This window comes from Chionomys nivalis, chromosome 4 (genome assembly GCF_950005125.1).
Source record: "Chionomys nivalis chromosome 4, mChiNiv1.1, whole genome shotgun sequence".
In the NCBI taxonomy this organism is placed as follows: Eukaryota; Metazoa; Chordata; class Mammalia; order Rodentia; family Cricetidae; genus Chionomys; species Chionomys nivalis.
The window spans coordinates 111,870,285-111,887,482 of NC_080089.1; the positions used below are offsets into that span (position 1 = coordinate 111,870,285).

A 17,198-nucleotide genomic window follows, 5' to 3' on the forward strand; every position below is an offset into this window, starting at 1 on the left:
CCCTAAGTTTGCATCTCTGTTGATGGGATCAAACCCTGAAAGCAGCTTGGGAAGGCAAGGGTTTACTTCTGCTTACAGATTTCAGTCTCTGGTTAATGGAAGGCAAGAACCTGGAGGTAGGAACTGACACAGGAGCCATGGCAGAATGCTGCTTGCTGGCTTGCTCAGCCTGCTTTCTTAGACAACTCAGGACCACCTGCCTAAGGGTTGGACTGCCCACTGTGGATTGGGCCCTCCCACATCAATCATCAATAAAACAGTGCCCCAGAGACTTGCCAAGGGGCATGTGGGGAGGTATGTGTACATGAATGCAGTTGCCTCTGGAGGCCAGAAGATGGTGTCCGATCCCACGGAGCTGGTGTTACAGGCTGTCAGGTGGACAAGAAGACTAAGAACCTCATTTACTTAACATGCTGATCTCTAGTTCCACCCATTTGTCTCTGCAAAAATTATTTTGCTCATTACAGCCAGGCGGATGCATCCTTTAGCTTTAGTCTTCAGCTGTTCTCATGTTGGCAGATCTCTCGGCTGGCTCTGTGGTTTATGAATATCTATACACACAGAGAGAGGAGCCAGTGGTCACACTGTTGGTTTAAGTTAGAGTCACATCTTATATTTTCCTGACTTTGAGTTTCCCCTTTGGTTTTTTTTTGCAAATTTGGGTTGCTTTGTTTCGATGGTGCACATGTGAAACACTGTGCATTTTGGAACCACTCGGTGGGTTTTTGTTTGTTTTTATAAGGTTGAGAGTAAAAGTACAGAGGGGAAAAAGATGACATGATCGAACGCCACAGATAACTTCTGAAAGGCCTGGGAAAGGGGAGAAAGGATACTTAGCACCATCTCTGGAGAATTAAATTCATATTGTTGTAAGGTTAGGTTTAATTGTTAGGCAGACTTGGGCTCTGGGTATTTTTTTTTTAAGATTCATCTATTTTTGTTTTTAATTATCTCTGTGTGTGTCCATGTGTGGGTATGTGAACCTGAGTGTAGTACCTACAGAGGCCAGGAGAGGGCATTAGAACCTCTGGAGCTAGTGCTGCAGGTGTTTGGGAGCTGCTCAAAGTGGATGCTGGAAACTGAGCTCGGATCCTCCACAAGAGTGGTCCATGCTCTTACCAGCTGAGCCACCTCTCCAAAACCATGAGTATTTCTTTCCCTGTAGAAGCCAGCTGGCTCCTATAGAATAGGAGGTTTCCTGTATAACCATTCTAGAATTTGTACTACAGGGTTTTGGCTTTTTATCTTCATTGCTGGATCTGAGAATCAAAACTGAGTCCAAAAGCAGCACATGCCCCACCATTGAGCTGCAGCCACGCCCTGCTATAAAAGCATTTATATTTGATTTACATTTGTCTCCCTTGATGTTTGTTTCAAGAAATAAAGTATAATTAGGCCTTAAATTTCACATGTAAGTGTGAAATTCATTTTAAATGAAGGGGAAGAGAGAGATGGAGAGGGGGAGAAGAAGAGGGGGAAAGAGAGAGAGACAGAGATAGAGAGATGCTAAGTACAATTTACATTAGAAATTGTAAGTGAGCCTAGGAAAATAGGGCACCTAGCACTTGAATGTCTTCTCCTGGAAAGAGCTAAAGTAATGCCTATCTTCTTGAAGATGATTGAAAGTTATCATTTCAAATGAATTCTGCATTATTCATGGTCCCCCTGAAAACCATAACTCTGTCTTTTCTTTTGTGTTGGATCTAAGATCTGATGGTTCTTTTCCTAGAGGTATACTCCTTCTCAGACTCCTGTTCATATTTTCATTTCAGTCTCATGGGTGAGTCTGAATTATTCACCTTTATGTTCTTGTCTTCCTAAATTCTACATTAGGAAGTGTTATGGTGATTCATAGACTTTTAGGGGCATGAAGGATATCTTGTCGACCTCCTGTGCACAGCAGGAAGTCTCACCTAGAGCCTGGATGATGGGCTTCAAACTGTGCTTAAACAGCTTCCTGCTGTGAAGGACTTGCTGGTTCTGCCTCATCCAGAGAGCTCCGAATGCCGTGTTCTAGCCCTGGATGCTTGCCCCATGAGTGCCCAGCTCCTCGTGAATTACCTTCAAATAGCGTCTCCCACACAGCTTGATGCGATCGTGGGGACCTCTTTACTTGCTGAAATCTAACACATCTCATTTAAATGACTTGGACTTCTATTGTTTATTTTACACAGTTCCCCACTCCACCTTGAAGTTCTCACCTGCCATGGTTTCTTTGACCTCCTCCTGTGACTTCCTCTTCTCAGCCTTTGTCTAATACCATTGGGATACTCTTTTCTGCTCTCTTGCCATTCTTCCTTTACTCCATCAGTATAGGCTCCTGGAAGATTCTGTTGTCTGGGTTTGGCATCTGTTTGTCGTGTATTTAACTCCACCCTGAACTTCTGCATATGCTTATCCTGTAGTTTCCGCTAGACTCCACAGAAACTTCACCTCCAACTCACCTCTCCTGAAGTTGATATATAAGCCTTTTTCTTACCAAACATTCACATTCTTCTTTGGGTTACTAGAACCATGATCAGTCCAAGCGAAACTGCTGATGGTGTCTTTCCCCACCCCCCTTTTCTGCTTCATCTTCTCCTCCCCATCTTGGCTAAGAGCCAGTCACTTTTCAGCTTCGCAGCACCCGCCCCTAGCACCTAAACCTTCTCTAGCCCATCTCAGGCTTGAGTGACTTTCTGAAACATAAGTTATAGCCAGGCTGCCACTCTGCTCTGTCTCCCTGATGCCTCTAGAGTCAAGATGAGCACCCAGTCATGGCATGTGGGGACGCCCACTGCAAAGCCAACTGTATATCTATTTCTGCCTTAATTTTTTGCCATTGAACTCTGCCCTCTGCTCATTTTTACTATTTTTCAGTCCTCTGAAGACTCTGGTGTTCCCCGATGCACTATCAATTTCTGACAGTAAGAGCAGTCTCTCTTTGGATAGCCCCCATTCATCGTCGATCAGCCACTTCACCCACTCCCTTCAGAGTCTGAGTTCCTGGGCACAGGCATATGACATAAGTGATTTTCTCATTCTAATTTCTCCTTCAGTTTCTACAACACAGAAATTCTGTTTCTGATGCTGAGCAATTTGGTTGACCTTCTTTAGATACTCTATACATCTTAGGATTTCCTTTCAAATATGGTATCCAAAAACATTCATAGTGATTTGTCTCAGCTAGCGCGGATTTTAATGAGGCTGTACATCCACTTGAAAAGGACATCTCCTGCTACTGGGATGGCCCCCAGGAATAGCCATTAACCTCACAGAGTGCCTGCTGTGTGACAGATATGCTACCAACCGCTGGAAATAAATTCCCTTTCTGCTCATGCAGCAGAGCCCATGGTGCAGACAGTGTCACCCACATTACAGTGTAGGAAGCAGAGGCCCAGAACTTGTGGCATTTGTCCAAGATAAGACGTGGTGAAGGGTTGGGGAAATGGAAGTCAATAGCATGCTTACTGTATGAGCAAAAGGTCCTGAGTCTGATTTCCAGTACCCATGTGAAAAGTTTGCTACGTGGTGTGTGGTTGTAATATCAGCACTAGGGAGGAGTGGGCAGATGGATCTCTGGGGCTTATTGGCCAGAGAGCCTTACCTACTTGGCAATTCCAGACCGGTGAGAGACCCTGACTCAAATATTAAGTGGAAGGTATCTATGAATGTATGCTCAAAGTTGATCTCTGTTCTACACATACACACACTCACACACACACATATACACGCATGCATGCATGCATGCACACACACACATGCATGCACGGAAATGTGGCCTAATGAGTTTGGAATTCCAGTCTTGTGACTCTAAACCATGGGCTTTATCCCGGCTGACATCTTTAAACCGTGCTGCGATCTTGTTTTCAAAACAAGAATATAAAGTCTTTTGAAATCCTCCTTGACAGCTTCTCCTTCATTCTATATTTGCATAATTTAATCTACTGCTAGAGTCTGCATTTAGACCTAATAACATACATCATGCCACCTTCTTTTTTGTTACTGATAGATAGTGTATAAACCAAATATAACTTTGTTTTATAGACTTGAACTTAATACCTATTGGGAGTCACTAATTAATTTTTCAATAACCCTTCCTAGTATTGGTAACAAAGCACCTGTTTTTCTCTTTGATAAACAGAGTATAACGGAAGGAGCCCTGAAAAGATTAGGATAGCATACTCACTGCCACCATTTCCCCCACCCCTCACCACACGGTCAGTTTCCTCTCTGTGTCTTCCAAGTGTTATGGTCTGTAGAGAATCTAGACCAAGTGCGCTCCGACGGTGCTCAGAGACCAAGCTTTCACACATGAAGGAAATGGAAAGTAAGAGCATCTACATGATTCCGCGCTAAAAAACGGCCATTAGCGCTTGGAGGCGCTTGCTGAAAGTCATGCACGAGACAGAAGCTGCGGAAGGAACGAACTAGGAGACAACTCAAGCATGTTCTTCATGAACATGCCAAGACCTTCCTCCTCCTCACTCATTTTGGGGGTGGCTGAAGTGAATGTATGCCACCAACGGGGGGTCAGGCGTCCTCCAGTGAAGTGTTCAAAGGGCTTCGCACTTTGCCAGCTCTCCCTTCAGGGAACCATGCCACTCAAAGAGGATGCTGAGAAGTAGGGGCCACAGAAGATGTTACTATCACGATGGCTAAAAGAGAGTTGTACAAGGAAACAGACCTGAATAGCCTAGCCTAGGGCCTGCTTGACACATAGGTGGTATGCCACGCAGATAAGCTGTTGCAATATGTTTTGTAGTATTTTCATACAAACATCAATGAATAAAAATTGACGATGCAGAAGGGTCTGTTTTCAAAAGCAGAAAAAGTGGCCCAGTTACTTGAAATGAGAAGGATATATGTAGATAAATGTATAAGCAGATGGGAAAGGTGGATATATAGATGAAGGGTAGACAATCAGAAAGTAGAAATAATACATAGATATAGCAGTTCATACACACATACATCTATATTTATACACACATGGGACATACATACATACACTGGTTTACAATGGCCTGAGCCATGAGAGGCGATCTTACAGAGATGCAATAGTTCCCTAACACTGTTCAGGCATAGCTGACATATAGAAAGCCACCACCTCTTCCAGAACTGAGATGGAACATAGGGAAGAGGCCACTCCCACACAGGACTGAGAAATATATTTCCTTGGAAAGAGTGTGACTGGGGCAGAGTTCACTGAAATGTTGTCTTGCGAAGGCTCACGGGTCATCCACTTTATGCTTCCTGGGGGATGCCATCTTCCTGCAGGGACCATAGCCGAGGAAAGTTGCAGAGTACTCCTAGAAGTCACCGGGGCAGAGTGCCTGGCTGGTGACAGCTCCTACCCCCCAAAGCAGCCTGGGCAGTGTGCCAGGAAGTAGAGCTGCCATTTTGCTGAGATGTCCCAAAGCAGGAACTACTTGCTTCTGGACTTCCAGGGCTATTGAAATCAATCCCAATCCTTCACGGGAAACATGAAGTATACATAGCATCCTGGGATGAACTACCTCTTCCTTGGGCTTCCCTCCAGCATCCAGCCATGGCAACATATAATACATCTAACAACGCTTACAGTATTTACAGGGCCCACCACCATTATTGTAGGGTACCAAGAAGGGGTGGGCTTGGAGATGAAGGCTAGCCCTTTTATAACTGATGCCAGTGGTCCTGATGACAGTCTTCGATTTATAGATTGGTTAGTAGAAGGAAACAACAAACTGATTTTCTTCTGCTTTCTAATTAGTGTTTGAAAATTTTTATTCTTTTTAAATGATCAAAGAATTTTTGAAGCTCAGCACAGTCTGTCTAGAGAAACTAAATCTATTATAAATCAGAGGCCCGAATGTAAATTCTGTAGATTTGTATTATAAAACATATAAAACATTTTCTTGTGATAAAGGGGTATGGAAATTAAGTTGAATTGCACAGCCATTCCTTTGTAAAGCCTACTCTCTAGTTTAAAAATTTGTAACTCTATCTCTTTGCCACATCCAATGAGACGGTTAGACATTTCAAAGATGCAAGAGTGAGTGGGTCAAGACGTCATCGTGGTGAACAGAAAACATCCCTAGGTTCCCAGTGATGGCTTCAAACCCACTGACAGCAGAACTCCATGTGGTACCTGTCTTGATCTTAAGATATGAGATACTGACTGTTTATTCTTTCTAAAATACCAGACTTCATAGCAGGAGGGCTGACAAGCCAGGAACTAGTAAGAACTGTCAGCACTGGTTACCGGCTACAAACTACATTTGTAGTGAAAAAGTATCAAAGATATCTCAGTCACTGATAGTGCCCAGTGTCCTCTGAAGAAGGTGGATTTCCTTTGCAGTTGCTTCTGAGTAAAAGGAACTGTATCTCACTTGAGAAACCACCCCATAACATATCCAGTGCTAGTTGAATACACGTCTTCTTCTGGTCTTTGGCATGGTTTGTCTTACATTGTGATCAAATGATGATAGAGCCTTATCCTGTGACAATGGCTATGTTACTGTGTGGGTGCACACGTGCACACACATGCACACGCATGCATACACTAGGTTTTGAGTCTACCCTTAATGTAGAGGAAAGAGATCCAAACTCCAGTAAAATAATTGTCAGAAGTCATGCAGATCTACTCTGCAAGAATTTGGCTGTGCTTTGAGTTATACATATTTGATGACTCTTAATAGCCTAGTGTAGAGTTTAAAAGACTTTAATTACTGTCTAAGATTAACCTTAAAGAAACAAAACAGCATTCTTATTACTATGATTTTTTTTTTTTTTAATCCTCAGCCTGAATACACCAATATTTGCTTTTGGTACATTCCACCGAGTCTCAGAGAGATGGAAGAAGGACCAGAGTTCTGGAAGAAGCTTAGCTTGGTGAGTAATGAGTGGGTTGTGTTTTCTTTTGAGGAGAAGGATTCAATGCACCTGCCTATTGTGGTCTCTGGGTAACTCCATGTGTGCCTGCCTCTTGAAGACCCAGAGAAGCTCCTCAGTTACAGGTGTTTCTCTCTGCATAAACGGATGCCATGTCAACGTTGCAAACTGTGTTTACATCTAGCACATGGACTTGCCAGATCCATACACACACATGCAGATACATCTGGGCCATGTGCAAAATAACAGTAGACTTTTTTAGAAGCTCTGCCTTCATAGGAAAATTAGAGCTTCTGAAAATGTGAGCTGGTCGCAGGGTTCACAGGCACAGGTGTACGTAATGGCTGATGCTCTCGCTTCTGGAGGCGTATTTCCTTCTCAGCCTTCTATCAATCGCGGCACTTGAAAACACACGTGAAACATAAATCAGATATTGTTGCTTTGGGAAGGGTGTCTCTTCTTGTGTTTTTGAAAGAAAGAATGAGAGAGAGAGAGAGAGAGAGAGAGAGAGAGAGAGAGAGAGAGAGAGAGAGAGGCAGAGGCAGAGAGAATGAATCTGAGCAGAAGCCAGAAGGTTATTTCACTAAACAAAACTCCAAAGAGAAATTAAAACTAACCCAAGGTAGGTAGGCAGGGAGAGTCCAGTAGATTCTAAGTTGTATATTCTAACTACTTTTTAAATGAATGTTTATGAAATTGGTGATATATCTTGAGTGAATGTTTGAGATTGTTGGTACATTCATGGGATGAGGGGACCCTTTTGCCCTCTATCTTTGTGATAGAATGGATTTCCCCTGTAGAATATTTCTTCTCATGACTATTTAGAAAAGTCTACAAAAGCAGGTCATGTCAGAGCCACAAGGCAAGTGCTGATGTGTGGGAGAATGCCACGGGCCTTAGTCTCTCATGTAGAGGGAGCAAGCTAACTACAGTTTCAAGGATTCTTAACCTCTGTGAACCATGCTGACCATCTGGAGACAATGTTGCTGATACTGATGTGTTCCTCAGTTACCTCACATCTCGTTCTTCCCCTACACTGCTTTGCTATGCAGTAAGCAACATCCTATTCTCCTAACCAGAGAAGCCTGTACCACACAGCCAAGGGACTTTCGGAAGAAAAAAAAAAAAACTAAAGGATTCTGGGGCCTGGGTTTTCAACTGAATAAAACATGCATGAAAGTGTCTTCATGGGGTTTGGGGCACATCTCAGTGATAAAGCAGGGGTTCGGGGTACAGCTCAGCAGTAAATCAGGTGCCTAACATTTTCTTGTTCGGTCAAAGCCCTGAGTCACAGCCTGGGCACTGAGAGCAAGTAGAGACTTCACGCGTAGCTGTAGAGAGCTGAAAATGTAGAGAAGGAGCCTCTGGCTTTGCCAGACAAAATCCTGCTTCTTATTCTGCTTTCCAAAGACCATGAGTCAACATTGCTTGTCCCTACTCACAACTGCACATTGAAAATTAGCTTGGGGGTTTCAGCCATATGACACACATGTGAGAATTCATGGTACTCTTAAGACTAGGCAATCCTCTGTACCCTTCCTCCCAAGGCAAGCAGAGAGGACGTCATCCCAAGTTCATAAAGTTTTATCTTGCAATCCCTTTCCTCCCCTCACCGGAGGAAACAGTAATTATTTAAACAGCTTCTGACAGTTGCTAGCCCTTCAACTTGCCCTTTGAAAGGAAGGAAAAGGACTTGCCAAACAGGCAGCAGTAAACATTTACTGAGGGATAGATGTATTAAGCACTAGGGAGACAAATATCAAAAGAACTTGGTATATGCCCTTGACAAGTTCATGTTCAGGGATACAGCAAGGAAAGAGACAGACGTGAGTGATGAAGATAAGCTCAGCTTGCAGCAGAAGCAGAGGGGACAAACCTCTGCCTCCCTGTGGGAGGCTGGAGTGGAGTTTTGTACACTAGAGGGATGCTAGGGAGGGAACAGCTGGAGAGAAATAGATCCTGAGGACATTCAGACTGTGAAGATCATGAGAGTCAAGAGAAGGGGCAGCGATGGATGCGAGGATGGCAAGCAGAGCTTGGAAATTTTTTCGTAAGCAAATTAAAAGGGAGATACTATGTCCTCTCAGCTTGGGTCATTTCTTTTTATTTAGTGCACATTTATGCCTCGTGTACTGTGCTATACTAGTTAAGCAGTAGATACGTAGACTATCTCCTGTCAAACCTGAGCTCAAGAAGAGTGGTGATTAATTTTAATTTTTTAACTTGATTGGATTAAAGAATACCTAAGGCATTGGTGAGGTACACCTTTGGGTGTCTGTAAGGGCATTTCCAGAAAGATCGACCCAAGGAGGGAAGACCAGTTCTAAATATAAACTGTTCCCTAGGCAAGGGGTCCAGGCTGAAAAAAAGGAAAGGGTGAGCCGGGACCCAGCATTCACCTCTCTCCAGCTGCTGCCTCCAGAGCGTGCTGCCATGACTTCCTCGCCACAATAGACTGTCCCTCAAACTGCAGTCCAACAGACACCCTCCCTTTCTTAAGTGACTGCTTGTCCTCAGTTTAGTCACAGCAAGAAAGAAAGCGATTCAGGAATGTTGATGGAGAGAAGTCACGGCGACTTCCCTGTCCTGGCTTTGCCACACCCTCATGCCACAGCTTGTCCAGGCCTTAAGGTCCGTGTGATATTTTCTCACAGAATGTAAATAAGAAAGCATGTGAAAATATATTGCAGATGGTGGATAAGCTGCAAGGGGAGTATGATGGTACAGGGTGGGAATTTGAGTGAGGTTTAGAGGGGAATTTTCCCTTTAATGGATGGAGACTGGGGTTATTGGGCAGAGTCCAAAAATAAACTGCTTCAAGTTGAGAAAGATAGTCCCTGGCCTGCAGGTTGTTTTTTAGTTGTGAAGAGAATTCATTTGGAATGTGACATTGGCGTTTCTTTGATTTGGTGCCACAGCACAGACAGAGATGAAGATAGCTAGGTGACTTCCTGGAAGGTAGGGCTGGTTTTGTCATACATCTCCTTTGCTTCTACTCTGTGAAAATCCAAAATCAATAATGGATCTTGTGCTTATTACTGGTTGATGCTATGAAAAATACCACAACCAATTGCCACTTACAGACAAAAGTCCATCAAGGTGAAGAGGCGAGGCAGCAAAGGGCCAGAGCAGGAAACAAAGCAATGATCACATCTCCAACCCCGCACAGGAAGCTGGCAGATCACATCTCTGTCCACACAGGAAGCTGAGCGATCACATCTCCATCCACACACAGGAAACTGAGAGATCACATCTCTACCCATGCACAGGAAGCCAACATATCACATATCTGTCCACACACAGGAAGCTGAGAGATCATATCTCCAGCCATGCACAGGAAACTGAGAGAACAAACTAGAAGTTGAGTGAGGGTGCAGACTCTCAAAGCTCACCCCTAATGGGCTTCCTCCAGCAAGACTCTATCCCCTAAAAGTTTAATGTCATGGGGCCAAGTGTTCAACCACACAATCTTATGGGTCATATTTCTCTTTGCAAACTTCACAGATATGTAAGTTAAAATCAGAGAATTCATATATTCTGCTCTTCTCACCTTCACAGGAAACCAAACACACAGTAAGACATTGTCTTTCATCCCCAGCAATGGCCAGCATTTGTTCTGGAATAGTTAGTATCCATCACTCCTGTTCTTTGTTGCTGGAGCTCGACAAATGGCTCAGAGGTTAAGGGCACTTTCTGTTCTTCCATAGCACCCAAGTTCACCTATATCACACAAAACACAGCTGCTGTAACTCCAGATCCAGGAATTCTTATGTCCTCGTCTGGCCTCTGCCAGCATTCACATACACCTGGCATACACTGACAGAAACACACACACACACACACACACACACAGAGAGAGAGAGAGAGAGAGAGAGAGAGAGAGAGAGAGAGAAGCGAATTTTTTACAAAAGAGCAAATGCTTCTTTGCCTTTGAGAGTACCATTCTTTTTGTCTGGTTGCATGTCATGCCTTTTGTCGTGATTGTTTCTGGCTGGAGAAGCACATGCTGCACGCAGTTGTCATGGGGCCTCAGGTTCTTAGTTATTCTCTCTCTACATGGGTGTTTGTGGATGGATTTGGAAAGGGAGAGGTGAGGCAGATGTATCTGCTGTTGATCTCTCTGATTTTGTGCTTACCATAGTGAGAGAGCCTAAGTGCATGATTTATATCCAGAGCTCACTTAAAACACACTTGAAATTCATTTCCTCATTTATATTGGATGGAGAACCACAAACAAATAAATAAGGCAAAAAGAAAAGAAGGCTTTTGTTTTTGGTTTTGCTCCTCTGGTCACACTAGCTGGGTGAGCTGCCAAGTCACAGAGCTATGGGGTGATGGGGCTAGTTCCGTAGCTGGAGGAGAGGGCCTGTTATAAATGAACCTGGCATAGCACAGGGTGTGTGTGTGTGTGTGTGAGAGAGAGAGAGAGAGAGAGAGAGAGAGAGAGACAGAGACAGAGACAGAGACAGAGAGACAGAGAGAGACAGAAACAGAGAGACAGCAGAGAGGCTGTTTCTGAGAACGCAGGACTATGACATCCGTTCTGTGTCACGGTGTTCAGTCAACAGGCTAGTGTGACTGCTGTTCTCAGATGTCTTCTGCAGATGTGTCCCCTTCAGGCACGACTGAATCTCAGGTCCTCATTACTTTCCTGCCTAGATCGTGCCTCTTTGCATCGCCTTTCTCTTTTGTTCCTCCTGGGACACCCCTATCTCTAGTCCTGCTGCATTAGCGCTGGCCGACTGCAGGACTGTGAGCTACTCCCCAGTCTCTGCAGCAGCAGCTCTTGTCTGCATCAGACCCAGTGACTACTGTTCACAACAGAGACTGTTAACAATGTTCCCTTTGTATTCCCAATGCATGTAATTCTGTAGCGCTAAATGAGGTCTTATGTGTGCTGAAAAGAGCAAAGTGGTTCATAATTAGATATATGTTTCATTCTATCTCACCAATACTTGTGCATGGCAGCCTCTGAAAATGCCTGGGCCTGGTAAAATTCCTGTCTGTGCTCTGAGAAACACAGTGAGTGTTATCTACACAAAGGGAGAACACTACTGGCAGGTAATGTCTGTCTTGAAAATAATAAGGATGGTATAGTATTAGTGATAACATTCTCAAGAAACAGCACACAAGTTTGTTTAGAAGAAAATACTTCTCTTGATTTACATGAAGTCAAAAATGGCATCTATTAAAAATGAATATGGGGACTGGTCAGATGGCTCAGTGAGCAAAGGTGATTGTGGTCAAAATTGATGACATGAGTTCTATCCCTGGAATCCACATGGTAGAAAAATAGAACTGATCCCTGCAAGTTGTCCTGTGACCACTTCACCTATACCATGGTAAACACACACACACACACACACACACACACACATGAGTGAATGGATGAATGAATGAATGTAATACAATTTTTTTAATGGTTATAGAGGGGCTAAGGAGACAGCTCAGTCAGAAAACTGATTGTGTGCTGGCATAAACCCCTGAACTGGTTTCCTAAAATTCATATTAGAAAAATGTCAAGGGTGTGGCATGCATGTGACGTCACTGAGACAGCAGTAGAGACAGAGGGATCCTTGGTGCTTGCAGGCCAGCAGGTCTAGTGAACTCCAGGAGCGTGAGAGGACCTGGCAACTACCTTTTAAAAGAGAAAATAAAAGACAAAAAGGTGGGAATTGACACCTGGGTTGACTTCCGCCTTCCACACATATGCTTGCAGACATCTGCACACATATGTGTTCCCCACGTGCCATTTTGAGTGTTGCTGCCTGAGACTGAGAGTCAGCTGAGTCCTCTAGGATTTTTTTTTTACTGTGTGTGCGGGGGCATGTGCATGTGTACATGTGTGTATGGGGGTATGTGCATATGTACATGTGTGCACGTGCATGCCAGAGGTCTGTATCAGATGTCTTCCTCCATCGTTCTCCACCTAAGTTTTTGACAGAGGACTCCTCGCTGACCCCAGTTAGGAGAGGCAGCTGGTCACATTGTATCCACAGGACCAGGGGGTAGATGGTCACATTGTATCCACAGGACCAGGGTTAGCTGGTCACATTGTATCCACAGGAGGGGGAAATGGAACAGCTGGTTACATTGTATCCATACAACCAGGGGTAGCTGCTTACATTGTATCCACAGGAGGCTGATGGAACAGCTGGTTACATTGTATTCACAGGAGGAGGAGGAGGGCATTGGATTCCCTGGAACTGGAATTACAGACAGTTTTGAGTCAATGTGTCTGGTGCTGCAAACCAAACCTGGATTTTCCACAAGAACAACCAGTGCTCTTAACTGCTGAAATATCTCTCCAGCCCCAGGTTTTTATTTATTTTTAGTAATTAAAAAAACAAGGTCCCTTTGACAATCATGTGGCACATAACTGCTGATATAATCTTGAAATTTTCCAGTTTTAGGAGATATCAAGGTTAAACTTGCTTTATGTTTTACATTTAAGGAGCATCTAATGTAGACATTGACTTTATTTACTTTTCATTTTATTTTATTTGAGTATATCTTTGTGTGTATTCACAGGGGAAGTGGCCACATGCATGTGTGCATGTGTGTAAGTGGAGACAAGAGATCAACTGCTGGTGTCTCTCTCAGTAGCTCTCTTCCTTGTTAAAACAGGGGCTCTTCACTAACCTGGGCCTTACCAATAGATTAGTTGGGTGCCCAATAAGTCCCAGGAAGCCACCTGTCTAACTCCATCTCCCTAGTGCCAGGATGGGTTGTAACCATGCACCACCACAACCAATGTCTTCATTTGGGCTGTAGGGGCTTGAATTCAGGATTTCATGCTTACCTGGCCAAGAGTTTGCCAGCTGAACTGGGCTCCCAATGTGTGTGTGTGTGGGGGGGGGTATGTGTTATGTGTACAATGTGCTGTGAATATAGTATATGTGTGTGGTGTGTAAGTGTGTTCCCTTTATTTTATGTAACACTGCAAGTCAAACCAAAGATATTTTGCATGCTAACAAATGCCAGATGAGTTCAATCCCCAGTCTTGAATCCTGGAATCCTCAATTCACTTTTACTTTTTTTTTCTATTCCCTGTTTTTGCAATTCTCTGTTTTCTGTTTCTTCTAGGGGGGTTCATGTGGTGGTCATTCCCAGCCCATCACCCACCCCTAGGGATACCTTAAAATCCATAAAAAAGGAAAACCTCCCCGTCGGACATTAGACCCACAAATCAGTAGTAGAAGTGGGCTGTGTCAGGGCTGGAAACCTGTGTCCGGACTGACAGTGCAGTTAGGATGTCTGGATGCATCTTGTCACCTATTTCTTCATTTCCCTATCCCCTGAAGGACACGGGACCTCCGGGCTCCTCACTGCTCCTAAAGCTCGCATGCCCCGAAGACCCTCTCTCTTCCGAGGTATTTCCAAGTCCAAGGTGAACTTGTGGAGCTAGTTAGAGTGGGGAGGCAGGCCCAGAGGAGGTGGGGCTGCAGGGGGCAAGCTCTACAGAGGGAGAAGTCATTGTAAGCTCTAGGATGGACTAGACGGGGCCGTGGGAACCATAGTCATTACAGAGGATGGACTTTCTGCCTGGCCTTTCAGGACGGTGGCCTGCCTTGGATTTGATTTTTATTTAGAGGAAATAGCGTCTGGTGACATTTCTTGAGCACTTGAGTTTACAGGACAAAATTCATACCCACAACACAGCCATTAAGGAAATTGCACTGGACACGATGAGAAATTTATTGTTGCAGAATAAAGAATGGGCCCTGGGCTAAAGGACAAAAAAAAGTTTCCCCAATTATCTTTGAAGCTCCTTTGCCAGTACCAAAGCTGCCCCCTGCTGGCGGTTCTGAGCATTGCTTTATTCCTGGCTGGGAATGGCCACTCAGAACTGACAAGCCCTGTGGAAAGAATGCAGACTTGTAGGGTAACAGTCACCAGAACTGCCTAGGCAGGCAGTGGATGGAATTCTCAAAGGATCAGCCTGCTCCACACTTCCCTTCATGTGTGCATTTGTGCCTCTGTGATCTCCTGTACTTAGAGAAAGCCATGCCCCTGCCTCCGCAGGCAGCCAACTCTTCCGCATTTGCCTTTAGGGCTGCACCCTACCCAGGACCTCCTCTCCAGTCTCTGCTCTCTGCTGCAATGTCCTGATCCCTCCTCCTACTTCCTCTCTCTTCTCCTCTTTCCCAAATGCCCCCCCCCCCAATATATTGTTCAGCAAAACTAGGAGACATGACAGGCTTGGACAAAGTGGAGGTGGTGACATGATTTCCTTTTCCTGATGTGTCCCCCTCAAGTTTCTTCACCACCAATTCAACCGTTTGTCTGTCTGTCTGACTCTCATCTATCTATATCTCTCAATCCTATCAGATGAAACTCTAGAATGAAGTCATGAGCACTGCGTAACAGTCTGCTATAACCTATAAACCCACAGATACAGCTGACAGCTCCCCATAAGTGTCATAAGTGCGGGTGTGTGGGTGGCTCAAGGATTTTGTCACTGTAAACAACAATTGATGGGCATCTTCATATTGGCATCCCCTTCTTTCCTTTCTTTCTTTGGATCAGAGTCTCACTATGTAGATTGGATCATGTGGGAATCTCTATGTAGTCCATGGTAGCCCCAGACCTAGAGATCCACCTGCCTCTGCCTTTTAAGTGCTGGGATTAAAGTCATGAGCCGCCACTTTTGTCCTTTGACTTTGGGTCTCATGTGTCTTGGGTGGTTTCAACCTTGGTACATAGGCAAGGATGACAGTGGGCCTCTGATCCTCCTGCCTCTCAACCTTCCAGGTGCCAGAGTTATAGGTGGTGCCACTATATCCAGCTTATGCAATGCTGTGCTTCAAACCCCGGGCCTTGGGCATGCAGAGCGAGTCCTCTACCATTACGCTGCGCCCCACCCTTTAATCCTGCAATGCTCACACCCACTTTTGATTTTTACTTTTTCCACATTGCAAACTGTCCCAAATGTTGTTGCCGACTGTGGAATTTGTGTGGCATTTGAGCCTGCATGAGCCTGTAAACTGTGAACTATTCTAAGATGATTTTGTATTTTTAAAGAATAGGTAGTAGAGGGAACTGAATCCTCTGGAGCTAAAGTCCAGGGAATTGTGAGCTGCCAGACATAGATACCGGGAACCAAACTCAGGTTCTCTGCAAGAGCAGTATGTGCTCTTAACCGCTAAGCTTATCTAGAGCCTTTATGTGATTAATCTTTAATGAGTTTGGACCCATTTGCAATTCTGAAAGTCAGAAGAGAGTCCACAATCTTCCACACAGCTGTGGCCACATTGGGTATCACTGATGGACAGTGGGGGATGGGCTTAGAAAGGGAAACTAGAGGTGCTTTGGGTCTGCCTTACTGTGTATTGTATTAATTCTTGGCAGCCAAATATTTTCTTGCTTCTCCCTCTTGATGGATTGTGCCTCTCTATGTATTTAGCTTTCTCATATTTTGCATATTTGTATTTTGAAATCAGATGTTTTCCTGATAAATTTGAATGAGGGTGTACACAGCCTGCTTTTGAGAAAGCAGTTTGTCACCTGGCATGCAAATATTGCCCTCAGTACAATGCCTTTTCATTTTAGTCTTGTTGGATTTTTTCCCCTCTGTATAGAAGTTTTGAATTTTTTATATATTCAAATCTGTCAGTCTTTTTCCTCATGATTTATTCCGAGACTTCAAAGCTGAAGTTACTATTGTCTCATGAACCTGATAAATATTCTAATCCATCTCCCACTGACTTTCCTATCAGTCAGTAGTCCGTTTAAGTCCTTCATCCATGTGGACAGTAGTATTGAGTACAGAGTAAAATATTCATTCAATTTAATTATTTCCCCAAATTAATGCACAGACATTCCAGTTCAATTTATTAACTAATTCTTTCTACTAACATCATTAGCAAAGTTGGTGTTATTTGTGTATTATATTTTTAAAAATTCTCAATTCTATTTCTGGATACCATAATCCATTGTAGAAATTTGTGTTTCTGGCCTTGGGGCCAGGAACCATGAGTTTGAAGGAAGTTGCTTTATAATGTAATCTGTAGTCAGCCAAAAACTACCTTTCTGTTGCTATTCTTTTGTAAAGTGACTTATTAACATATGATGTTTTAATATTTTAAAATTAAGTTTATCCTTTTTATTTTATGTGTATTTTACCCACAAGTATCTATGTGCACTGTGTGTGCCTCGTAAGGTCAGAAGAAGGCATTGGATCTCCTATAACTGGAGATATGGAGGTTTATGAATCACGGTGGCTGCTGGGAACCAAACCCGGCTCCTCTGATAGATCGACATGTACTATTAGCCCCTGGGCCACCTCTCCAGCCCCATGCAGGGTGTTTCTAACTTTTGCATATGTATTTTGGAACTTTAAAAGG

The 17,198-nt window shown here is 43.9% G+C and overlaps 1 protein-coding gene across 1 annotated transcript in view; it reads left to right on the top strand.

The window, feature by feature from the left end:
* The window catches only part of Gadl1 (glutamate decarboxylase like 1), a 178,174-nt gene that overhangs the window by 127,456 nt on the left and 33,520 nt on the right, over window positions 1-17,198 (top strand). Inside the window, exon 14 of the mRNA XM_057767463.1 lies at window positions 6,763-6,852. Within this exon, the coding sequence (XP_057623446.1) occupies window positions 6,763-6,852 (90 nt within the window). The remainder of the gene's footprint in view (window positions 1-6,762; window positions 6,853-17,198) is intronic.